The sequence below is a fragment of the Aotus nancymaae genome, unplaced genomic scaffold (assembly GCF_030222135.1).
Source record: "Aotus nancymaae isolate 86718 unplaced genomic scaffold, 86718_ANA_hifiasm-v0.15.2.pri h1tg000025l, whole genome shotgun sequence".
Taxonomy (NCBI): Eukaryota; Metazoa; Chordata; class Mammalia; order Primates; family Aotidae; genus Aotus; species Aotus nancymaae.
In genome coordinates, this window is record NW_026988438.1 from 8,245,019 (window position 1) to 8,271,987 (window position 26,969).

General features: G+C 35.4%; 1 protein-coding gene across 1 annotated transcript in view; it reads left to right on the forward strand.

Moving 5' to 3' along the window:
• Positions 1–9,774, forward strand: part of THSD7A (thrombospondin type 1 domain containing 7A) — a 493,154-nt gene extending 483,380 nt beyond the window's left edge. The window contains exons 23-27 of the mRNA XM_064380361.1: positions 253–348; positions 3,138–3,220; positions 3,571–3,781; positions 6,160–6,247; positions 6,965–9,774. Of these exons, the coding sequence (XP_064236431.1) occupies positions 253–348; positions 3,138–3,220; positions 3,571–3,781; positions 6,160–6,247; positions 6,965–7,049 (563 nt within the window). The 3' untranslated portion in view covers positions 7,050–9,774. The remainder of the gene's footprint in view (positions 1–252; positions 349–3,137; positions 3,221–3,570; positions 3,782–6,159; positions 6,248–6,964) is intronic.
• The last annotated feature ends 17,195 nt before the right edge of the window (positions 9,775–26,969 follow it).

Consider the following 26,969-nt stretch of genomic DNA (forward strand, 5'->3'; position numbering starts at 1 on the left):
AACACTCTTTAAATTAAAAACCTAGGTTCCCACCAGGTAGTGTGACAGCAGTCATGGAAAATTAGTTGGGATAGCTGCAATTTTAAAACATATGCTTGGCAACTTCAGGACAATAAATTGACATTTGAATCATCAGAGATGGGCTTCTTATCACTTTTCAGTTGTTCATAAATATGTTATTAATACTCTATCCCCATGATTGTTGTTCTGTGTAACAGAATGCTTTTGCTCATGTTTACTGTTTCCCTGCAGATGGACAGTGCTATGAATATAAATGGATGGCCAGTGCTTGGAAGGGCTCTTCCCGAACAGTGTGGTGTCAAAGGTCAGACGGTATAAATGTCACAGGTAAACCTCCAGTTTCTCTTTGAAAATCTTCCTGTAACACACATGTGATTGGTTGAAGAAAATAATTAAGGAAACGAAGTTTCTCTTTCAGTATTCAAAGCCTGTTAGGGATTCAGGTTGCCTAAGCTGGCTATACCCATCTGGTGACCAGTGACAAATTATTTTATTTTATAATGGTTCAAATTATCTCTCACCTAGCCCTCTTAGGTATCACTGCTGAAACATTTAATACTATCTAATTCTAAATAATTATTATAAATACTTTTCAAATTATCTTTTCTAGAAATTTTATATATGAGTAACTTCCTACATGTTTTAAAATATTCAATTTTTTTTGACTTTCTGCTTCTGTGTCTTGAAGGCAACATAAATTCAGACCAAAAATACCACCAAGGGAGTATGATTATACAAATCCAAATATCTTGCTTAATCTATGATTCCGACTTTTTTTTAATTAATTAATTGGAAAGACCTATTGGTACATTTCAAACCCAGACCATCTGAGCAGCTCACCTACTGTCCCCACATCCCCATATATCCAAAGAAGAAATCCAAAGGAATAACTTTTTTGATTGTACTTCAACCAACATATACCTCCAAAGAACTACTCTAGTGTGCAATTCCTAAATGCCTGTCTGAAGCCTGTAAACATGAGGGATCCCAAGGATCCCTTGAAGGAGGAAGAGATTTTGGCTCAAGATACGTAGTGAACCACCAAGCACATTTCCTAAAAATAAACGCAAGTCAGAACCAGAACCTTAATTTCAGGCACATGGACCCAGAAATCTAATGCCTTTCCATAAACCATTTCTTTTTATAAATCTGACAACTTACGGGAATTGCCACAGCACAGCACCAGCAGGAGTCTTGACAGTTAACTGCTTAGGCAGACCTGCTTACTGTAATGCTGCTGTGTTTTACCCCTGCTGTGGGGGAAATAGGAGTGTGCATTTGGATGCCTCTGAGTAACGTCCATTTATGAATTTAATATATACAGTAAGAAAAAGGAGCAAGGATCAACATGCTTTTTGAAAACTATCCATTTTTATATTGAATTTTAAATTACGTGGATTCATTGAAACCCAATTACTAATTTCCTCCCTTATGGGAGCTAGATCAGGACGTCAATTTTTTTCTTGTGAAGATATGATTTTATACATAAGAAAGCTCTATCAAGAAATGCTTAATAATAACAACTCCCTGTGGTCACATACATAACAAAAAAAGACATCTAACAGAAACCCTTCGTTATCTCACTGTATTATTTTTTGGGAGAAAAATCTGCTTCAACCCCCTCACTCCAAGACGTATGGAGTAAGAAGAGCCCTGCACAGGGACACATGGGCTTTCTGAATGAGGAGGTGTTACAGAAATTATCCGTTCAGCTCACGGATTGGCAATAAATGTATCCATTCATTTTTAAACTATTCAAGGAAAATTTAACCACTTCTCTAAATGATCCTATAAATTTGCAATTTTTTTTCCAATAATGGATGCAAATAATGTTTGCCTGACTTTTCTTCTACATATTAAAAACTCTTTTTCTATGCATTTGGGGCTCTTCCCCCAATGCAAAGGTAAGTCAAACTTTAAAAGACTTACCTGTAAAATCGTATTTTTAATTCAGCAAAGTGTCCAATGGATTATTTCTAATGCTATTCAGTACCAAAAAGCCAATGTGTAAATCATCCGTGATAAACTCTATATGTATTCTTCTTTCATCTTTAGGAGAGATGACATTCTTTATGACAAATAGGCAAGCATGTAAAGTATATTACCTATCTTGATCAACTGCTTTAATTTATAAATTGTCCTAATAAGGAACTCAAAATATTGCTTTCCTTTTGTGTATTTGTTTAATGATAATAACTTCAATATGGCCAATTAACTGCAATTGCCTTGCAATGACTAACTGCTTTTCTTTAACAATTTTTCCATGAGTATTTTGAGATTGTAATATTGAGAGAAACACAGAGAATTAGCAATAGGCACATGTGATTACATTCCTGAGGATCATCAGTTCTATCAATAAAGAAAAAATTTTGCTTTGCTAAAATTCTGTTAAACTGAACAAGTATAGTTTGAATATATGAGTTCCTTTCATATCACCAATGTTTTCTATGACCTCTATTTCCATCTTAAAACCTCACTTGAACAACTTAGGGACAGTTGGTACTACACTGGAAAATAAACAAGAGAGAGATAAACAGTTGTAATATCAAGTTAAAACCATAGTCCAAAACAAATGATTTAGTAGATACATTTGTTTTCTTCTCTATGTCCAAAAAACACCCTGAATTAGCAGAAATTGTAATTTTTCTCAAAAAGAAAAATGCATTATTTAAAAAAAAATTATTTAATATAAAGAGCTAAAGAGTTATTTCAAAGGACATGAAAACTATTGCTTTGAATCTCCAAGAAAGAATTTTAACCTTAGAAAAAAATTAAATCAGCTTTTTAATTTCTGGACTTGGCTTCAGGCGCTCCTGACAGAAAAAGGTTGTGTGCAATTAGTATTTTCAAAATAGCAGCTATAGACTCATTCTTCCAACAAATGCTTGTTGAATACCTGCTGAGAAGCAGGCACTGTGCTACCTCCCCTGGGTAAGAAGGTCCTCGAGTCACTACAGGTGCTCAAGGTTAACCAAATATTTCACAGTCAACCACTGACAGAAAAATTCCTGGGATTCCCAAAGTAGTTCAAGATTCAAAGACAAGTCACTAACAACTGTGTATTTTCATCATAGCAAGATATATTATTTGTCAAAACATGATTTTCTGTTCTACAGGGGGTTGCTTGGTGATGAGCCAGCCTGATGCCGACAGGTCTTGTAACCCACCGTGTAGCCAACCCCACTCATACTGTAGCGAGGTATGTGTAAATTCATCAGGGCAGACAAGCCAGCTCCATCATTTGTCACCCCACTGTCTCTTGCAGTTTATCTCCCTCCAAAGAAAGCATGTCTTGAGGCATAAAAATCCCATTTTAGACATCTCCTTTTATCAATCTAAAAAGTCCTGAATTCACTTGCTTTCACCTTGAGAATACATTTATATGTAGTACCAAAAGTGTATTTTTATGTAGCTAAAAATATTACAGGAATTACGTATAGTAATTCCCAAAAAAAAAATCCTTGTTTAAAGCCTTCTCTTCAAGTCATTCCTGTTAGACTTTCAAAGATTCCTTGCGTGGCTAGTATAAATCTTCTTGTTCTCCTGCAGACAAAAACATGCCATTGTGAAGAGGGGTACACTGAAGTCATGTCTTCTAACAGCACCCTTGAGCAATGCACACTTATCCCTGTGGTGGTAATACCCACCACGGAGGACAAAAGAGGAGATGTGAAAACCAGTCGGGCTGTCCATCCAACCCAACCCTCCAGTAACCCAGCAGGACGGGGAAGGACCTGGTTTCTACAGCCATTTGGGCCAGGTGAACTGACTAGACTAGTGTTGAAGTCGAAACCTTTAGTTATGCATTTAGGCAATGCCAAAGGATTAAAAGAGTGAGCAAGCATTGTTATATGAGTTATTGATTATTTTATCTACATGCCTTTATTCTGATAGTGCCATCTATTCCCAAATTTTTACTATCATTATGGAAAATAACTCATGTTTGAAGTTCAGAAAAATGAAATTACTTTCTTCTGAGAAAATTTTAGTATCAATATAATTCAATTCAATTCCAGTCCAAAAATTACAAGTGTAATTTCAAATTGAACAAAGATGAGAATATGAATTTAAAAAAATGTGTTGTCATTCAGAACTAGGATAAAGGAGACTATAAAGACATTCCAGAATTTGTAATTTGATCATAACATGAGTTATGCAGCTCCGTGCCAGGGAACACTTGGTAGCTAGACCAGTTTGGATTAGCCCTCCAAGTCAGCACACTCAAACACTGAGAATCTGTACTAGTGCCAGATATACGGGGCAGTAATGGAGCCTTCCCTTCTGGATGGGATGATCCCAGTTTTTTTCACATTAAACAGATAGCTCTTAATGTATCTAGTGACAAACACAAAGCCAATACGGGCAACTGCTTTAAGACCTCATGAAATGCTATTCTCTACTCTGCACACTTTCTCTCCTCTGTTGGATTTAATCATATGCTCATCCCTAGAACTAACCTGGTGCTTGAAAATGTGCTACATGGGTTATAAAACAGCTCGTATCATGCCACTTTTTCTCACTCCCTGGAGAAACTCCTAGTCCATGAAGCAAAGGAACTCTCTAGGCAGACCCAGGCATAGTCTACTTAAAAATGCCATTAGAAGCATGAGAAAAGACGGAAGGAATCTGCACAGCTAGCACGTCTCCACTGCTAATGCATTAAGTCTGAACGCTTTCCCTTACTGGAGAATAAATATTGGATTTTTAGGATATTTTAAATGTTTGGGTGATTTGCTTTTAATCACATTATTCCTGCTTTAATTGGCTTTTTAGCTGAAAGTACGATTTATTTTGCAAAGCTGACTTGTCTGTGTAAGCATGGGAAGCTCTTCCCTCAGTGTTCAAGACCACGGACTAGCAGATAACCAGTAGCAATTTTGATCTTTACTAACAAATGAAGCAGAGCTCCTCACATCAAAATCAGTCCTTTTGAAAAAAAAATTGTCATTATTTTTAATTTTATACATAGTTTCCCCAAAGTGAAAATGATAATATATTTAAGAGGTGCATGTTCTGAAAACTTATACTTAGATATTCTTTGATTTTGAAAAACCCAAAAAACATTTGTTGAAGAAACTCAGAACGTAGAGAAGCTCAATCATGGAACAGCTCTTTGGATTCTAAACTCAGCTCAAATAAAAAAAAATATTTAGGATTAGAAAGAAAAGATATTTAGAATATTAATTTAGTTTGTTTCCAGCAAATGAACCTCTCACTTGATCTAGCTCCAGGCGAAAATATTCCACAGTACCAATTTGCATTTGATGCCTTTCAAATATTGGATAAACCAGAGTTTACCTGAGGTCAATTTTGCCTAATCTATAATTTTGACACTAAGATCAAATATTTAATTGCAACAGAAAATATATGTTGATGTGAGGATAAAATTAAATTAGCCATCTCATAAATAACATCTTTTGTTTGAAGTTTATTCAGAGCATAAAACTGAGGAGTTCAAAGAAAATGAGAGCAGAAACCCAGATTACAAAAGTTCCTGTTACGTCTGACTCCATATAATAGAAAAGGAAAAAAATGATTTATAGATCCTTTTAGATGTTAACCAAACTAGTTGCTTTTGTAAATGACATTGTCAAGCCAATTTTAAAACACACTGTCAGTGCAGATTAGATAAGAGATTATTAATTCCATAAGATGTTAAATATATTCACTTTCATTTTACCTGGAATGAAAATGATGAAGCTTTTGTCTAAATACCTATCTGCATTAACTCAAGGTTGTAGAACTTTCTAAAAATGGCATTTTCATCTTTTCTTATGATTCCAATTCTCAAAATAGATTGAAAATCAGAAGAAAATGTTTATATAGCATTACACAGGTATTGAGTTTGAAGTAAAACTGAGATGAAAGGTAGCTGAAGTTTAGACAAAGAAACTTGAAATATGAAGTCAAACATTATTTGTAACTTTTCAATTCAGTTTCCTTTGATAACTTATCTTTAATGAAGCAGTATCTAACTCATAACAGCAGCTTTGCATTAATCATTAACTGTGTTGAAGTGATAACTCTCTTGAGTTTTGAAAGAAATTGGTCATATGTGATTGATCACTGTTCATAGTTAAAGACTGCCTCATGTATACCAGACTAATGTAAATTAATAACTAATATCATTCTTCTTAGATGGGAGACTAAAGACCTGGGTTTACGGTGTAGCAGCTGGGGCATTTGTGTTACTCCTCTTTATTGTCTCCATGATTTATCTAGCTTGGTGAGTGTTTAAATATTTAAAAATCCAAAGAGATACATAACGTCTCTATTTCAGAGAAAACACTTTCAGTTAATCATAACACAGAAACAGCAAACTAATTTCTCAAATAAGTACTCTACATTTATCTAGTGTTCACATGATTTCCAAATAAACATGGCTTTAGTCTTAGATGAGCTAAAAGCTACCAAATCTGAGACGTTTCGTATCTAAAGACGAGCAAGAACTTGCTGCAGGTCATCTTCTCAAGTATATTCTCTTGCATACTTTTAAGAGAATTGCTTTGTACTGGTTATGTGAACTGTTGATTTTTATATTGAATTACTAATGGAGAAAGATATTATAGTAATACCTAATCATATTCAACTATCTTTTAAAACATGTATTATTTACAAATTATGTATTATTTATAAAGGTTTCTTGCCAAAGGAAAATGACTAGACTATGATATTATTTCTGTTGTTAATACTAAAATAATTCCACTTGGATAATTTATCTTTTGTAGGATAAACACTTGAAGTTTACTTAGAGTTTATTCAAAGCATAAAACTGAAATTCAGGGAGATCAGAAAATCAAATTCTAAGGTGGACTTTAGGCAGTGTAGCCAATGAGGCAATTTCGGTTTATCAATTTATTTTTACATTTTTACACTTAAAGCAGTCAAATTTACAATTAGAGGCTGATTTTCTTTCTCCCAATTTTGATTAATTGTTTTGCAGCAAAAAGCCAAAGAAACCCCAACGAAGGCAAAACAACCGACTGAAACCTTTAACCTTAGCCTATGATGGAGATGCTGACATGTAACATATAACTTCTCCTGGCAACAACCAGTTTCGGCTTTCTGACTTCATAGTAAATGTCCAGAGGCCACAATGCACGTATCCAAACTGTGTGGATTAAAATACATTTTAACTTTTAAAAAGGGCGTCATAAAGACGAGAATGAAAAATCATACTGCCACTGGAGATATTCAAGACAGTACCACTTACATACATCAACCGTGAGAATTATAGGAGATTTAGTTGAATACATACTGCATTCTGAAAGTTTTATGTCATCTTTTCTGAAGTCTACCAACCGAAAAAACACCTTCATCTCTAAAAAATAATGATGGGATTGACCAGGTAGGATGCCTGATACAAGACTGTCTGCAGTGTTAATCCATAAAACGTTCTAGCATGACGAGTTTCTACCAAGATCTCCACAATACTATAGTTAAAATTAACAACATGTGTACTCAGTTGAATGATACACATTATGTCAGATTATATACTTGTTAATAAGCAATTTTAACAATGCCTAACAAGCTCTAAGCTAAGCAGAAAACCCACTGAATAAATTCACCATCTTGGTGGTCGATGGTAGATTTTATTGACCTGCATTTCAGAGACAAGAACTCTTTTTTAAGACTCCATTCTTGTCTCTCTCCAAAGTAAGAATGCTGGACAAGTACTAGTGTCTTAGAAGAAAGAGTCCTCAAGTTCAGTATTTTATAGTGGTTATTGTCTGGAAAACTAATTTACTTGTGTTAATATGTTTCTACTTTCCCTGATTTTCAAACTGGTTGCCTGCATCTTTTTTGCTACATGGAAGGCACATTTTTGCACTATATTAGTGCAGCATGGGATAGGCACTTAACCAGTATTGCCATATAAACTGCCTCTTTTCATATGGGATGAAGACATCTGTGCCAAGAGTGTCATGAAGACATTTGCAAGTTCTTGTATCCTGAAGAGAGTAAAGTTCAGTTTGGATGGCAGCAAGATGAAATCAGCTATTACACCTGCTGTACACACACTTCCTCATCACTGCAGCCATTGTGAAATTGACAACATGGCGGTAATTTAAGTGTTGAAGTCCTTACCCCTTAACCCTCTAAAAGGTGGATTCTTCTAGTTGGTTTGTAATTGTTCTTTGAAGGCTATGACTAGATTTTTATATTTGTTATCTTTGTTAAGAAAAGAAAAGAAAAGAAAAAAAGGAACTGGATGTCTTTGTAATTTTGAGCAGATGGAGAAAATAATGTATCAATGACTTTTGTAACTAAAGGAAATCAAAATTATATGTTGATTTTTCTTTCTCTCTAATTTGATTTCTCAGTTCCAGATTGAATGTCTGTCTTGCAGGCAGTATTTTAAAATCCATAGGCTTTTGTCTTTCTCACTGACAAAATCTGAAGCCATCTTTTCAATGTATGATTTCAAATTTTTAAAAGAGAAGAATAAATACCTTGTCCAAGACTTCATTACATCTCTAGACCAAGAGTGGCGAACTTCTTCTGTAAAGGACTATATAGAAACTATTTTCAGCAAGGTCTATGTTGCAATTTCTCAACTTTGCCATTCTGCTAATGCAACCATAATAAATAAAAGAATGAACATGACCGTTTTCCCATATAACTTTCTTTACAAAAACTGCCAGTAGGCCACCTTTGCAGGTCAAATTTTGCTGACCCCTGGTCTGGATGTAATTTAAAGCTAACTCTCCATGGTGTCATCTTTCTTTTTCATTCATTTACTCACTGACTATGTTCAGTGTTTAATTTCAGATGTGAGAATTTACAGTCATTACATTTACCACTGTATCAGAAGTAGCTATATTTTTTAAAGATGTAGCCCCGGGAGTGGAACAATACTTAACTCAGCAGACTTCTTTCATATGAAAATTCAAAAGGTGCCATTAAAAAGCAATACCATTTTTCAGGCAACATTATTGCAACAACCTCTGCAAGAGAGGAGGACACTAGCTTTTCAGGTTTTTTGAAAAATAGCATAACATGCTATTTTATTTTAAACAGCAGTGTTCTGTAAAAGCGGTTTGGATTTAGAAGGTATTTTACCTTCATACTGGAGTGTGAACTCCCCCTGCTGTTCATTAGAGTATTTGCAAAGCTTACAAAAGACATCACGTTAGAATGTCATTGTCCCCAAAATCAAAGTATTTGTCTTTCAATAAGAACTAAATGCAGTAAGCACTAATTTTTCTTATTCAATATTCACTATATTAGGCAATGTAAATCATTTCAAAGAGAACAGGTAGGCAGGAAGATAGAATTTTACTTTAAACCAAGGATTTAAACAACAACAACAACAAAAAAATATAAATCCAAAATCAATTTTATCTGTCTTATTAAAGAGGAAGAAAAAATAATATTGTTACTCTAAAACTGTGATTGTCAATGTTTATGCTCAGGGGTCTTCCAGATAATCCTCAAGTTAATGTCTTTGAATAACATAAACTCCATTTGTCCAAAATGATTAAGAAAGAATCTATCGTGGTTACTTGAAAAATTCAACTAACCCTCCTATGAAATGTGCACAACACCTTATAATTTTAAAATGTGGGCTAGAATTAAAATACTGTTCCTACTAAAGCTATACTTAAGATATTATAAAATGTCACTAATTCAGAAAAAATTAGTATCACCCCACATATAAAAATTAGAAAATCCAAATTACAGAATGCTATGAAAAATACAAGACATTTTACTCATAAATTGATTGGATTTTACAAAACACACACACACACACACACATATGAGAGAAGAAATTAGGTTTAACATGACCTAACATTAGAGAACATATTGGAAGATCACTGTTAGGATAAATAAATACTGGACAACCTCTTGGTAGAAAGGTGAAAAGAATGTAGCAATCTGCCCATTTTGGACAAATGGAAGTTTATTATATTCATGTTTATAACATGAAAATGGCCTTATTTTTGTTTCTGGCATGAGTCAATAAGAGTTAAATATTTTACTGGAATTTCATCAAAAATCTTATTCTTCCTGTTCCTTCTAAAAATGTGGGAGGGGAATATAGTAGTAACTTCTCTATTGACACTTTTGCCTTATGGAAATGGTCTGTGAGGCTAAAAAGATGTTGAACTGCTGTTCCCTAGTATGAAGGTCTTACTGGTTTTAAAAAGAAAAGAGCGGAACAAGTTTAACACAGTATTATATGATTTTGCTTGACTATTTCAATAGAAACCATATAGAAGACGACTAACTGATCTCTTTGAAAGGGGCTGATTTGCTTATTCATCAGTACCTCATCCAATATATTAACTATAATCTTTATTTCAAAGCTTTTTTTGAGGACACTATGGTATAGCTTAAGTGAATTGAAAAAGAGTGCATAAAAGCAAGTTTTTAATTAATTATAACAAAGCACAAATTACTTATAGCAAGGCAAATATGTATTGACATGTAAGACACTCTGCTAGGCACTGTAAAAAAAAAAAAAAAACAAGTTAGTAAGGGCTTTTATATACATAGATACTTAAGACATCCAACAGAAGGAAAAAATGCTTAATGAGTAAAGACAGCACTTCAACATGTCGACTTTTACTCTAGGTTTGGTTTCAGGTGGGGTTTGTATTTTTCCATATGTAACATACATGTCTTTAGGCCATGGTGTTAGGAGTTTGATTTTTCCCCACACTACCCTCAGGTAGGTGGCAGTGGTCACTGTAGCTTAATCAGACCCCTGTTAAGTTCCTGGGCATTTCAAGAGAAACTGACGTCTTACTTCTACAGGAATTGAGTACACCTCTCACATATTTATTTACCTCCCCCAACCACCTCTATCTTTCCTCCTTTCTGATTATTTTCTCTGCTTGGTCTCATTCTACTCTCAATAGCTATTCTTATCTACTTCCCTCAGAACCACTTTCCTCTCAATATGCCCAATTTAAAAAAAAGGAGAATTCCTGTATTTCCTTCCCTATTAGAATCAAAGTGTCACTCACTCAGAGTGTGAATATCCTGACACACACCAAACTCACTAGTCAAAGAAATGAATAAAGGGGGAAGGAAAAATGTGGAAGGCATGCAAGAAAAAAAACAAAGCCCTTTTCTGTAAAAATGTCCATGCCTACACTTGCTTTAGATCACCCCATATACTCCTGTCTCCACCTCGAGTCTTCGTCCACATTCCACACCATAAGACAGTGAGGGAGGCCGGTACCTTTCAGTACCAAACAGAAGGGCGAGTCTGTTCTAAAGCTGATGTGGGTCTGAATAGTGCATGCGAAGCACAATTCCCCAATGATCTGGTCTCACTATTTATAAAAATAATACCTAATTCTAGTGTGGGTTCCTCTTCTATTTCTGCTCTAAGATTGAGGGTGTTGAAAAAACAGTAGTCCTTGAGCAAATCTGTGAGGAATCTTGTCGCAATGTAATCTTTCCTGGGACTAGTTTTGTTGTGAGAACCACATCTGCCCGTTCTGGGAGTAAGAGTCTCCTCTGGTCCTGCCCTCAGGCAGCCCTGGCTGCAAGACAGGATTGCAGGCATCAGAAACCAGTGTGTGGGCCAGGCAAACAGTTATTCTTTTATAAAAAGGATGGTTTGCAGTGTATGATAATCTTGTATCTAGCAGGGACACTGAAAAATGGTTATGTCTAGATTATTAAATGAATAAAACAAATACTAAACAGTTAATTTTGCATTTTTGTTTGTGTTTCTACCAAGTCAGATCTCTCAGTGATCAAAAATCTCTACATTATTTAGGATATAACTGTCAGTCTTATTGTTGTGTTTTGTAGATTTATTCTGTTTTTAACACATAGCTTCTAGATTACCTACTATTAAAACTTTCCCCAACTATTTTTCAGAAATCTGTTTGTGTTTATTTTTACAAAGTAAACATTTAGATTCCCTCTTTCTGGTACTTTTTTCTCCTATTTCTATCACAGAGATTTGAAGAGATCAGTATCTATCACTGTAAAATATAACTTTATTAAATTTGCAATCTTTCTATAAATTATTCCCTAAATATGTATTTTATGTTAATTTAACTACCTGAATATTTATTTTGTTTAAATAAGGAGGCAGCTGTCTAAGAATTTTTGTTAATATTACTTTGTAAATTGTGAAATGTAATTTATTTTAAATTATGTACATTTCCTTTTTAACGCACAAAATGTCTATGTACAATTAACTGCAGATTTGCAAATAATGTCACTAAGCTTTATTCAGTCAATACAGATGGCATGTGAAGATGTAATATGCTTTTTTACATTTTCATATGGGTTATTTGTAAATAACTATATTGCTGACAAACATAAACATGGAAATCATTTTCATTCTAATCATGTGTATCGGTGTTTTGATTTGCATCAATTGCTTCTTAAATATGGATTAAAATCTTTTTCCAGTGAATATCTAAATCCTTTTACTACTGTATTGCCCTTTTCTGGGTCTTGTAACAACTCGGATTTAGAAAGTTCAAGAAATGCAAACTTGTACTTTGAAAGTTGACTGAGGCCTCCAGGTGAATCATGGACAAAGGATTTCCTAGTTTCCAGTCAATTCAAAAAGGGCAGCAGCAGAGGATGGTGAAACCCTCTACCACAGAGTATATAGCTCTTTCACCCAATCAGTCACGAGGCAAGGCCACCCCCACCCTGACTGTCTCTTATCCCTGTGTCTACCCACAAAAAAACAAACCGAAAAGTCAAGGCAGAAGCTCACACTTTAACAAATTCAGGAAGGGATGCACAACTTAAGACAAGTTACTTCCGGGATAGTTTGCAGTTAAAACATTTTCTGAAATAGCCATTTGCTAAAATATGAGTAAGTAGGGAGCTGTTTAAGCCCTCAATCTGTGAACCACTCAGAACATGTAGCTAGCCTCCCATGCTTGATGGAAAAATGGTAATTTCTAGTCCTTTTATTTTCTGTATACTCATTACAAGTGAAACTAGGTGAAAATATTTTTCAGTGTATCACACAGATTTTTTTTCTAGATATCTGGACTTTCATAGTCAAATATCTAACTTCATTTATTTTACAATTCCAATTTATGCCCTATAAACACAAATATGAACATGACTGGTCTACATTTTATTTTTGCAGCTGCTGTGTCCCTAATGATTATTTCATTAAAGTCTGTATATATTCTATAACACGCACACTTCTATTTATACCTCCATCAGTGCCAGTTACTCTGAAAAGATATTGTACACATACAAAAATGCATAAATGTAGTCAGGCTTTCTGATACTGTAGTATTTTTAGGTGACTTCCTGTTCCCCTTTCACCTTCTTCCATAGCATCTCCCAGCCAAGTTAACTCAAGTTAACAATCTGATATGTGTCCTGTCATATTTTTCTCCTTGATCATATGACATAATAAATATGATGGTAGTGGGGAGTGAGATGGGAGAGAGTGAGAGAGGAAGAGAGAAATGGGTGAATCTGGTAGCTACAATTGAGAAACAACTTCATTTTTCCTATTACTGTTTTCAAACACTGTAAAATGTCCTTCATCCTGTCTCTGTCCTTCATTCTATAGCCTTTTGGGAACAGTAAGAGTTATCAAAGTATCAGAGTTATCAAAGTTCCAATCCAAGCTAATCAAACATCAGTCCCTCTCATTGCTTTCATTTCCTTGACTAATACCAAACTTCAGCAACTTTTCATCATTTCATATAGGTGTGGCTATTTGGATTTGACCTTCTATTACATATAATTTTCAAATAGCAATTCTGATGATACCAATGTGGTTGTTAATTTTAGGCCATCAACTAAATTTTTTTGTTGTTGTTGGTTTATATTTTGAGATGGAGCCTTGCACCGTTGCCCAGGCTGGAGTGTTGTGGTGCCATCTCGGCTCGCTGCAACCTCCGCCCCCTGAGTTCAAGTGATTCTCCTGCCTCAGCCTCCCGAGTAGCTGGGCCTACAGGTGTGTGCCACCACGCCCAGCTAATTTTTTGTAGTTTTAGTAGAGACGGATTCTCACTGTGTTAGCCAGGATGGTCTCGATCTCCCAACCTCGTGATCCACCCACCTCAGCCTCCCAAACTCCCACGTAATCCCATGCCTGGGATTACAGGAATGAGCCACCGTACCCAGCCCTAAATTTTAACTTTTCAGTAAATAATGAAAAATATTTTTGGGGATTCTATTTCTCCACAATCTATTTTTTTTTTTCATCTCAGGCAGAGGTTCCCCCACCATGGCCATAACCACCTCACTGCCCCACTGCCTGCTGGGAGGCTGGATATTCTTTCTCTATCCTAGGGAGCCCCTATGCCCACTCATTCCCACTCATGCTCACCCTTGAGCACAGTGTTAATGGATGTAATGAAGCTGGAACCCAACCTTGCATTAAACGACGCAGTCTCCTCAGAGCTTTGCCATTTTTACCGCCTCTGCCTAGAAACTCTTCCCCTTGATATAGGGGCGGCTGCTCCCCCACTTCGTGTAGGTCTCTGCTCACATGCCACCCCTCTGAGAAGCCTTCCTTGACCATCTCATCACTCTCTGTTCTCCTGCCCTTCTTTTGTTTTCTTTGTGGCGCCTGACATACATATCTTTCTATTGTTTGTTTGTTTGTTCCTCTCTCCCACACAATGAGAGCGCCCAGGTCTTTATCTGTTTTGTTCCTTGCCTGGAATGGTACCCAACACATAGTAAGAATTATGATTTCTTTTTGGGCGGATAAATGGCCAAAAGAATTAGTGAACTGCAAGGTTTATGACTAAAGAGTAGATAATAATAAATAGCAGATCAGTTATGAAGAGGCCACTAGGGTTAAGAAAGCAACTAATTCATCCATAGCTTAAAGCCGTCGGTACTCTACTCTCATAAATACATCTTATCTTCATTTCACTAGCCGGATAGATGTTACCCTAAACACTTATAATGCACAATGCTGACAAGAACGGAACAGTGACCGAGCAGTTAAAGAAAGAAAAACAGAACAATAGTAACTGAGGCTGGCATCAGAGAGGAGTGATACTAAATAGCTAAGGATACCCGAGTAAGATGTGGGCAATGAGATTTACAATACTATATGGAAAACAGGGTCTGTAAAAGACAGAATCCTATTGTAGTTTTCACTCAATTGGAATTTAAGTGAATTAAATTAAATTAATGGGAAATTATTCCAGGGGGAGTAGGTGAGAGAGGTTGGAATACTGGAACATTAAGCAAAGGACAATGTCAAATTCCTAAAAAGCCTTTGATCCAGGATATAAAAGCAGTCTGATTATACTATTCAATCCTAAATGACATTAATTGATTTTATGATGTCGGTAATAATCAAATTATATACTATTTCCTTCCGAGCAGAAATAAAATGGAAAAAAACAGAATAGAGTAACAATTCAAAGTGCTTCCCAAATTCTCATAAGTTGCTTTGGAACAATAGAGGAGGACATTCAGCAACTATGTAAATACATTAATAGACCATTTAAAATCCTTTCCTTGTCAAAAACAATGTCTTGATTTCCTTGAGAGGTAAAAGGAATTTCAAAATCGCAGTCAGCCACTAAGTCCAGAAAGTACTACAGAGGGGAAAGCAAACATCTTAGGAGACAGTGTGGACCTGTGTCCCAGTCTTTTATAAACACAGGGAGTTTAGTGACAATCCTGTCAAGCCACATCCCCAGTGACCCTCCAGCAGCCATGCTGACAGCTGAAGTATAACTGTGCCCTTTCACAATATATCTTTATGAAAGGTTCACTCATTTACAGTATTTGTTGGGGAGCGGTTATTTCAATGTTTATCACTTTGTACAATTTGTTTGCCAAAGGGTGTATGTCTTTTCTTTTGATGGCACCACCTTGCTATCTGTGGGGAAAAATGGTTTATAAAATAAGTTGACTAGAAAAGTATGCTGGCGGTAGAAGGAGGTATAGTGGACAGAATTATAATCTGAGACATATAAATGACCCTTAAAGTTAATTTTGATATGCTCATGAATTCTAATCTTTATATGTAATATCTACAGGAAAATCAAATTAAAATGTCTCCTGCAATGATAGACTGAGGCTATGTCTGGAAGTGATCGTGATATAAATGCATGTTGCAAAAACATGATGGCAATATTTGTTCAGTAATAAAAACTAAAGAGGGCTTTGATGCTATTCTCTTCAGAACAGGCATCACATTGGCTTTCAAAAATCAACAATTCCTAGCCAGAAACATTTCAATGTAATTATGGGTTTATAATGAAAGTAAATGTAACAATAAATTGGTATATTATCTTACTTAGATTATAATGCCAAGCATAGGCGCGGTCCATTGGTATACAAGTATTAAGAGCAGCACCTACCTCTGACAATGGTCAGATCCTGCATGTTTTACAAAGCTTGTTAAGAAAAGGAAACCAAGAAAGGACTAAAAACCTCTGTTGAAAGTTCTGTTTCATTTTCTGTCAAGATATGGAAGAGGGCCAGAAGAACAAAGAGGAAAATCTAAGTAGCTTTTGAACCTACCAAAGATTCTCATGAGCATTTACAATTAAAGAAACGTTATTTAAAACAATGATGCAATAGATGGGGAAATTAAAATGGGACAATCCGCTATCTTATCAAGTATATAAGAAAAACAGAAGTTTTTTTTTTATTTCTAATAGAGGAAGTATTAATTGGCAATCAAGTCAATAAAGGGCAACATAAAACTATTTTTAATTATAAATAAACATACTCTTTAGTAATTCCACTTCTAAAACTGACTCCAATATCTAGAAGTAGACAGATGAATGACAGATGACAGATAAAGATTTTGTGTACTATATGTACATGTGTGTATGTGTGAATAGAGGAGTGACAGATAAATGATTCATATAAAATATGCACAATAATATAGTACAAGGATATCTGAGGTATTTGCTAAAGTATGAAAACAATATAAGAAGACAGAAACACTGTCCACTGTGTTTTGTGGATGAGAAGTTAAAATAAATAACACAAGATCTTGTCTATAGGATCTTATTTCTATCTTTAATTTGTCAGAATTGGGGACTGCTATCATTAGTAAGAAATCTCAGCACACATATTTACAAAGTATTTCTTAGTTATCTTTTTTAAATGGCCCTCAAGCTGTTTATTTTTAATGTTTCACATGACTTTTTGTTTTCTGACACAAGGTCATGTGCCCAGTGCAATGGCTTAATAAGCTCACTACAGCCTTGACCTCCTAGACTCAAGCAGTCCTCCCACCTCAGCCTCCCAAGTAACTGGGACTACAGATGCACGCCACCACACCCGGTTAATGTTTTGTTGTTATTGTTGTTGGTAGAGACAGGGTCCTTCTATGTTTCCAAGGCTGGTCTTGAACTCCTAGGCTCAAGCCATCCACCCACCCTGGTCCCCCAAAGTGCTGGGATTACAGGCATGAGCGACCGCACCCAGCCTGAAACAAACTATTGATTGGAAGTTGAAAGTCAAGGTCTTTAATGTAGTATAAAACTCAAAATGTTTCCTCTTAACCATGCACTTATAACGCCAATTTAAAAAGCAATTATAAACGAGGGTCCTTCTGTAAAAATAAAAGTAAAAATGAAGCTAAATATTTGTCATTTTGGAATGCACCTTTTTTTCTGCCTAAATCACTGTCTTCCAAAGTAACTAATTTTTTTTTAACCCTCTGGCTCATTGTTGCTAATGTGAAACTGTACTTTGGATGTGCCAAAGGAATAACGAAAAAGGAGTTATCTTACATTTTAGCAATTGCCTGAAGTTAAAATTTAATGAAAAAAAAAAAAAAAGGTTTCTGCAACATTAGTGAGAACAGCTAAAAATAAAAAGTTCCTTTTCTGGTCGGTGCTTACCAAATAATGAGCAAAACTTTTGCAGCTTATGTGGACTTAGAAAACCATAAAATATCAACTTGGAAGCTCAGAGAACTGGTAATTGTCTTTCTGATTATATATCCAGCCTCAATGTTTGAAGCTAATAAGTAAGTAGGGTGGAAAGATGTACATCAAAGACCTCTAGGGGGAGAAAATGGAACAAATGCTTGCTTAATTGGATTATTGCTATGTATCTCCCAAAATATCCTGTTAGAACTTGGCTATGAAGAACAAGAACAATAAACACATCAGAAGCTTTCATCTTTCATCCAAGGATAGTTGGAGGAAGCTGAAAAATATGGGAAACCTAGTATCAATGGTCAATCCAAGGACAGGTGTAATGAGAATGTTGTTCACCACATAAAAAGACTTAGTCTAACATTCCTCAATTGTTGCACAAATGTGATAACTTCTGGCAAACTATATACTACAGTGTGGAGGGAATTGCAGACAATTAAAGCTAGGAGTCTGAGAAAACCATCTTCTCTCAAATGAAAAGATGTGGTGTATTTACTGAATACAGGCAGTGGCATGTGGTATGCATCTCTACCCATTCATTCATTTCATAATAATTACTGAGAATCTATTATACGCCAGATACCATCCTAGGCTTTGAAGACATAGATGAAATGAAAAATGACAAGCCTTGTGTTTATGGGGCATACATTCTAATGAGGGGAATGAGAATAAAGAAATAAGGAAGTACAATATACTGCGGTGGGAAAATGCCATTGAGAAAATTAAGTAGAGTAAAAATGATAAGGAGTGCTCGAACATGGAAGAAGAAGTCACGCTGATCTGGGCGCATTAAGAAGAAATATAAAGGATGTGACACTTGAGAGGAAACAGAGGTCCCAGGCAGTGAGGACATGTGCAACAGCCTCTAAAGGGGGTTCATGATTTGCTCATTATAGAATTATACAACAAATCCTAAGTAGATGAGAAAATTCTGCCTAAGAATAGTGCTTTGCTCAACAGCAAAACCTCCTCCATCATCTCCTTAGATATTATGCAATATGATCATACTCAGCTAGAAACTTCATGGAAAAAGAGAAGCTAGTCTGAGAAAACTGAGATTCCAGAGTCAGAACCACCCCAACTTTCTATTACCATAATGAAACATCTCTGTATCTCCTCTAAATATATCAAAATGTTCTTGGCATGTCTGGGAAAATGCTGTAAATGTTAAAAGAAAAACAAATGGTATCTATCCTCTTAGAAACCATAGGCAATAAAGTGTTTGAGAAATATTTTTAATTATAGTATGCAGATTTGTTAATAAGGAAAAGATATTGACATACAAGAAATCTAGCAATATATATCAAGTCTTAAAATGTCAGTGCCCTTTAACCAGGTAATTCCAGTGTAGCGATCCTAATTAATCAATACTGGTAAACTTTTATGCAATTGATTGCAACATCACAGATACTGGTTGAAAGCATATGTTCAATCATACACATAAAAAAGTCATATTTAAGAGAAACCTATGAATTTCAGGAATATGGGAAAGTATGCAATTTTCCCAATTCTTTTGGAAATATTAAAGAATTCATACTGGAGGGAAAACCGTATGAGTGTAAAAAAATGAGGGAATAGCCTCAGTGCTTTTAGTTCTTGAATACCTCAAAGAACGTATTTCTGAGAATAAAATCTATAAATGTATAAAATGTGGTAATACATTCATTTCTCTCAGATACTCTAAAGGACATGATAATGTACACTTAAGGTGGGTCTCATACATACAAGAATGTACTCTTGATTGAAAACCTGGTAGTTTGCAAAAACAGGAAAGTTTTAATTTTAACAGTTATTTTAAAAGTCATATGGAAACACCCACTGGAAAGAAATCTCATAAATCTAAGTAACTTGGAAAGCCCGATGTAAATTAAATATTGCATAATGCTCAAAAAAGCACATGGATGAAATGTTATGTAAGTTATAAATATATTGTGCTTATCAGTGACTCATTCATAGAGAGGGTCTCTAGTCTATAGATTTCTACTTCTGTTGCAAAGAAACATTCAGGTAAGAATTCTGTAGATATCTTTAAGCAACAGTACATAAATTTAATAGGTAGTATTTTTTTCCTAAGTCAACTAATAAAAATTTTTCCATCTAAAAAGGTGTTGGATCCATGGGTGAATTGAAATCAATTTTAATATATAGGTAAGATTGATTTTATATAACTTTTCAATTTTCTGTTATTAAATAAGTATTAATCATTGGGATTTCCCTACTAACTGTATATGCCAAGTTTGGGTTATCCCTCATCCATTATGTATACTCCTCATTTTTACAAGAAAAACTATTCTTCTTTGTCACAAAGAATTTTATTCTATACTCTTTGCCAAGAGAATTGGTATCAAATTATAAATATATAAAGTATAGTGTATAGTTTTAAATGAATTATTTTTTGTTCTTTATCCTTTGTGACTATTTCTGTCTATTATTTGGATAGTTCACTTTGAATTAAAAAGAGAGAACTGTGAAGTGTGTGTGTGTGTGTGTGTTCAATCTGAGGGGATGTTAGAGGAAATATGTTACATTCATACTGAAACACTGAAAATTCTAAATTCTACGCTGATTTTCAGTTTTATGTTAGTGAAGAATTTTTGACATAGAAAAGGTTTATAATGTTCATGGGAAAGAAGCAGGATACAGAACATTGCACACAGTAAAAGTATACTTCAGCATGGCCCACGCCATAATGCAATGTAAACAGGAGCTTGGAAAGAGAAGGCCTGGGTTCCAGCTCGTGCTTATCACTTATCAGCTTGGTGTCTGAGAGCAAGTCACTGAGCCCCCCTATACTTTGGTTTTATCTTCTGTATAAGGGGAAGAGAATAACGCCACTTCTGTCTTCCTTATAAAATTATAAATAAGAACAAAATAATATGAATGCATTTAATATGTTTTATAAATGCTATGATTGGTGTAATCTTCCTTTAAACATTTTTAGAGAGTTTTAATATTATGCCAAAGAGTTTGAAATTAAAGCATTTTAAGCTGAAAATTACATAGAAAAATCACTCTGGCAGCCATCAGGGCAAGGTTGGAAACTAATTAGAAGACTACTGCATTGATCAGAAAAAATAAAATGAGAGCTGAATAAAGGACAGAGTAATAGATATGAGAAGAGGATTTCATCAAGTTATGTTAATGAGTTTGAATTGGTAGCACTTGATAACCTTTTGGATAAAGAGATTGATAAAAAGGTAATTCCCAGATGCCAGCTTACTTATCCATTTACTGAGACTGAGCGTGTAGAATAAAGATTGCGTTTGGGAGCAATTGTTAAGTTTCAGGTGACTGTGGGACATCCAAGTGGACCTATGCAAGGAGGAGACTATACACTGGAGTCTAAATGCAGTAGAAGGCCAGGTGCGGTGGCTTACACCTGTCATCCCAGTACTCTGAGAGGCCAAGGCAGGCGGATCATTTGAGGTCAGGATTTCAAGACCAGCCTGGCCAACGTGGCAAAACCCTGTCTCCACTAAAAATACAAAAAATAAAAACGAGCTGGGCATGGTGGTACCCGCCTGTAATCCCAGCTACTCAGGAGGCTGAGGCACAAGAATCACTTGAACCCCAGAGGCAGAGGTTGAGTGAGCTGAGAATGTGCCACTGTACTCCAGCCTGGGTGATAGAGTGAGACCCTGTGTCAAAAAAATAATAAACATTAATTCAATAGAGAAGTTCAAAATTTAGATTCAGAATTTGTAAGTCACCAGCTCTCAGCTCAGTAAGATCACTGAGTGCTATGTAGAGACAACCTTGAGAAACACCAATATTTAATGGATGAAAGCACAGAGATGAATCTGCAAAGCATAATGTTCATGCAGAAATGGAAGAGAACAAGGAGTGATATAAAGGCCAAGAATAAGAAAATAACTTGTCAAAATATTGTAGACTAGGCAAAATGAGATGAAGACTAGAATGTATTATATTTGGCACTTGAGTCATTGCTGACTTTTGGCAGAACTGGGTGAGTGGACTGGGTGAATACAGAAGTTTGTGGAAGGGCAAGGTGTAGGTCAGGAAGTGAAGACATTTTAAAAATAGTTCTTTTCACAGTATTGGCTACTGGGACAGATAGGACATCTCCCTAAATAACTGAAATACATGAGAGAGCAATAGAAAATCCATGTGGTTTAGTATAGAAGGCAGAAGGAGACAGCTGCTATTAAAGATACAATTATTTGTTTTGAGTTTACTCCATTAACTGAACTAAGCATTTAGCATGCACCATTATCTCATTTTCACAATGCTTCAATGAGGTAAGATAACATCAATTGTAAAATGGTAATATTGAGACTTGGATGGCAAAGCAGACATGCCTGTCAGCCTCCAGGGCCTGTCCTCTTAACCACTGGACTGTGCCAATTATAAGTTTATTGAGCTGAAGTCTACAGCCTAAAAATATTACATGAGTCTCAGTTTCTCTTCTAGAAATAAAGAGAATAATTCATACATCTTTTTCCGTATTACAGGTTGAGTATCACTAATCTGAAAATCTGAAATTTGGAATGTTCAAAAATCCAAGACTTTTTTGCATGTCAATGTGATGTATACTGGAACATTTCAAATTAGATACACTCAACTGGTAATTATATAATATCCATATTCCAAAATTAAAAAAAAATCCAAAATCCAAAACATTCCTAGTCACAGGTATTTCAGATAAGGAATACTCAAACTCTATTAATCTTTAAATATTTAAAGAAAAGTTCCCAAGATATCCCACACCTTCTTTTCAAACAAAATATTCCTGATTCCATCATGGTTCTTCATACAACTTTTATTACTATCTAAGCTTGCCTTTTATACACAAAGTTTTGAGGTTCACAAACTTCCTATAATTCCAGGCATCGGATAAAATGCCCAGAACTAAAAATGACACACCAGATGAGGTCAAACCATCCTTGTTCTGGATACAAATTACCAATAAAAGCTCACTAAGATTATATTCACACTTTTTGGTACATAGTCTTCTTTCAAACTAAAACTCCTAAATTGTCCTATTCTCATGAAGGAAAGTTATAGATTCTTTTCCATATTACATTATAATATTACAATATGACAGAGTTCATTATTTGTTATTCATATACCATCATTTACATTTATCTATTACATAATCTGTTTCATTTTCCAGTCTCTGACTTTTAAGAAATTTTGGAGACTTGTCTATAATCCAATGTATTATTTGTCTCCCATCTTTGTGCCCTTTCTGGGTTTAATGAGCACCTTTATGTCTTCATCCAATACATTCATGCTATTTGAAAGTAGACAACAGATTCTGAATGCCTTTCAGAGACTGTCATTCATTCATTCAGTATTTATCAAGAAAAGGCTTCTAGGCCAGGCACAGTGGCTCATGCCTATAATCCCAGCACTTTGGGAGGCCAAGGCCGGAGGATCACTTGAGGCCAGGAGTTTGAGGCCAGCCTGGACAACATAGTGGGATCTCATTTCTACCCAAAAAAAAACAAAAAAAATGAGGCTTCTAGGGTAGTGATAATGTTTTGTTTCATTACCTGACTGGTGCTTAAATGAGAGGTTCACATTAGGATTACACATTGAGCTAAATATGTATAATTTGTACAACAGAACAGAACACAGTTCAAAAATCCAGATACATTTAGTTTATAATAAAGGTGTTAATTCAAATAAGTAAGAAAAATAGTAATTATTTAATAAGTAGTGTTATAGAGACAATAATAATCTGGAGGAAAAAACCCTGAATAATTTTAAGGTTTATTTTTACAGTTTTATTTTAGTACTTATTTTTCCTTTATCAGTTAGTGGTTCTGGTCTGCATGTGGCAGAAATTTTTGCCTCTAATATCATAATGTTGCAACATAGTTCTGCATTTTCTGATTTGAACAAATATTTCAATGGCATTGTCATTTGCTTATTTTGTATTTCCCTTATTAATTTTAAAACAAACCTTTCTTCATATTTAAAAAACTTTTCTAAAAAAAGAAATGTCATAGTCAAATACATTGATTCCTAGCAGAAATGTTAATTCAAAAATCTGGCTTTACAACCACAGACGTCACAATTCCTTTACTCATTCATTCATTCACAGATTCATTGTGCATCTAACATACCCAAGCCATGTGCTGGAATCTAGAGACACCACTGATGGAAAACCATGATCTCTTTTTTAAAAGGCTTTTTATTCCTGTAGGTTTTTGAGTAACAGGTGGAATTTGGTGACAAGAGTAAGTTCTTTAGTGGCAATCTGTGAGACTGTGGTGAAACTATCATCTGAGCAGTACACACTGAACCATATTTGTAGTCTTTTATCTCTCATCCCCCTCTTACCCTTTCCCCCACGTCTCCAAGGTGGGAGTTAAGCTATGCGGATACAAAGGCATAAGAATGAAACAGTGGACTTGTGGACTCACGATCCCTCTCATACTGGGACTCAAGATCCATTGAGAACTTTGCCAAGAGAAAGATTACTTGAGACACAATAAAAGAATCGTTCTCTGATTAAATGTTGACATTTAATATTAAAAATAAAGAAAATTAATAAAATATTCATTTTTTATAAAATTAATTGGGACTATCAAAAGAGTTAAAAACTTAAAATGTGTTTTTGGTTCAAGAAGATAGTAGGAAAAGTAATAAACTTTTTAAAAAGCACTTATTTTAAGTAAACTAAAATTGATATTTTCCCAAAGTGAAGAAAATAACCGCTTTCACATACCGACCAGGTTACCTGTTTCTACAACCTGAGAAAATAAAAGTACGCCTCTTCCTTGGGTTGTTTCCTAAGAACTCCAACTACTCCTCACCTTTAGTCAGGACCGCTCTGAAGGATGCCCCACCACACGCTAGCAATCCCGAAGCAAGCGGAATATGGAAATAAGACTTCAATCCCTCACCCCATTCCAGACACCCAAACAGAGCCTACAAAACAGAAGATTATTTCATTTCGCACATTAACTAGATCACTTCAATTTCATGGATTTATTTCAGAGCTTCTGCTAGGTTCTGTGTAGCTGCGAAACAACCTTAAAAGGCTTATGGCATGCCAAACCCAAATGAATGGATCGTGGGGGAAGGGTAGGGGAGGGCCACAGTGAAAAGCGTAGGCTGTCTGATGAACCGCTCTCCCTGGGTGCTCACAATGTCAAAGAAGCTCTGCTGGTCTTGGGGAGACCCCCAAAAGAATAGATTTCACATGTCCATATACCCAGATGTCATCACGGTACAGAAAAAAACTAGGAAGAAAATAGACAATCTTAAAGACTGAACTGTTTTATCCCAGAAAAAATGAACAATGTTTAAGGAAATATTAAAATTATTAGATCAGATTATATTTTAAACCAGATAGTATAAAAAGTTAATTTTTTTCAGAGGTGAGATGAGCTGTAAGCAAAATAAAAATAATGAGGATTTAAAATGTGTTGAAATTTAAAATTTGTAAATCTATTATAATTTGTTACATCACTACAATGAAATAAAAGCCAGTCTTGACTGATCAGTGGGAGTGTTTTCTATATTTACATATTAAGATCCAGTTCCCTTGAGACTGATTGGGAGACTTAAAATTAAACCATAATAGTCAATTGTAAAAGGCTTCCCTTTGTGAAATTTTCTCATAAAAGTATAGTTGTTAAGAACAATGAGTCTGTAGCCTCACTTCCTGGATTAAATGTTTAGTTTTGCCACTTACAAGCTGTGTAAACTTGGGAAATTAATCTTTGTGTTTCCATCTTCTTGTTTTAAAAATCTGGGTAAAATTAATATCCTTTCTTTCATAGTCTTTCTACTCCTGCTATATCCTACCCTTTTAAAGTGGGCAGAATCTGTGGCCACTTGATCAATGGCATATGGTAGATGGATTCCGTGTTTTTTAAGAGACTGATAGCTTCCACTTTCTTCTCCTGAGAGCATTTATTCTCGGAATCCAGCCACCATGCGGTAAGGTCTCAAGTAGCTCCATGGAGGCACCATATGGAAAAGTACCAAGTCTCCAACCACAGACAGTGGCTGAGCTACCAGCTGACAGCCAAGACTAATGAAACAGACAAGATGAGTGAGTTGTCTTACAAGTTAAGACACCCCACCCATCTTAACAAACTTCAAACAGAGATGAGCTGACCTCACCAAACTACGCCACATCACAGGTTTGTGTGCCAAATAAATGACTGTTGTTTTAAGCCACAAAGATACAGTTTATTATGCGGCAATAAAGAACCGAAACAAAATTTGATTCCTAGAAGTTACAAACACCTAAAACATGTGGCACTAGCTTTGGCACAAGGCAGCAGGTGGAAGCTCGCAGGGTCTTGGGATATTTGCTCATGAAGCTAAAGTGGACTTTTTCTAACTTCAGATAATGCTAATTGCGGACCTTGTAAGTCATGTTAGCACCATAATTTACCCCCATGTTTTTGAAACATAGAATCACTAAGTAAAAATAGTTTAAGGAAGAGAAAAAGAGATCAATTAGACTAGAATATAATTAGCTGCTTTGGGTCCAATTTACAGGGTTATAAAATGGGATCTGTCAAGAAAGTCTTAAAGTTCTAGAGATTAATTAACATTGAAATAGAAGTGGCTGTGCTTTGCCAAATAATTCTAAATCACCCAGAGTTTTCCTCCTCTGATAGGATAATAAAACACATGCTTAAACAGCAGCAGGAATGAGACAGGATAAATTTAAAACACATTTGGCAAGAAAGTTAAACTTGTAACTTCTGAGAAGCTTGCATAAATCTGTTACAGTTGCTCAGGGGGAAATCCTGACAAGATGTTCAGAGACAAACTTGTTGACCTCGGTTTTCATTTGTGTGCTTTCAGCTGCAAGTAACCCTAACTTAAACTGCTTAAGGAGTGAAGCCATATATTACTGTGCATGGCAGGGAAACCAAGTCCACTGCAGGACTGACTGGCTCACTGGCTCACTTACATCATCAAGGATCCGGCTTCTTGGTACCTGTTGGTACTGCTCATATGTTATCAGTAAGAATTCATTCACGTGACTATACCCAGCCACAAGGCAGGCTGGGAATATAGTCTCTGATTGATCAGCCATGTCTCTGGATGAAGGAAAAAACATATTATGGGAACAACCAGAGTGTGGCACAAAGAGTGTGTGGCAATAGCAAGCAACATTAAACT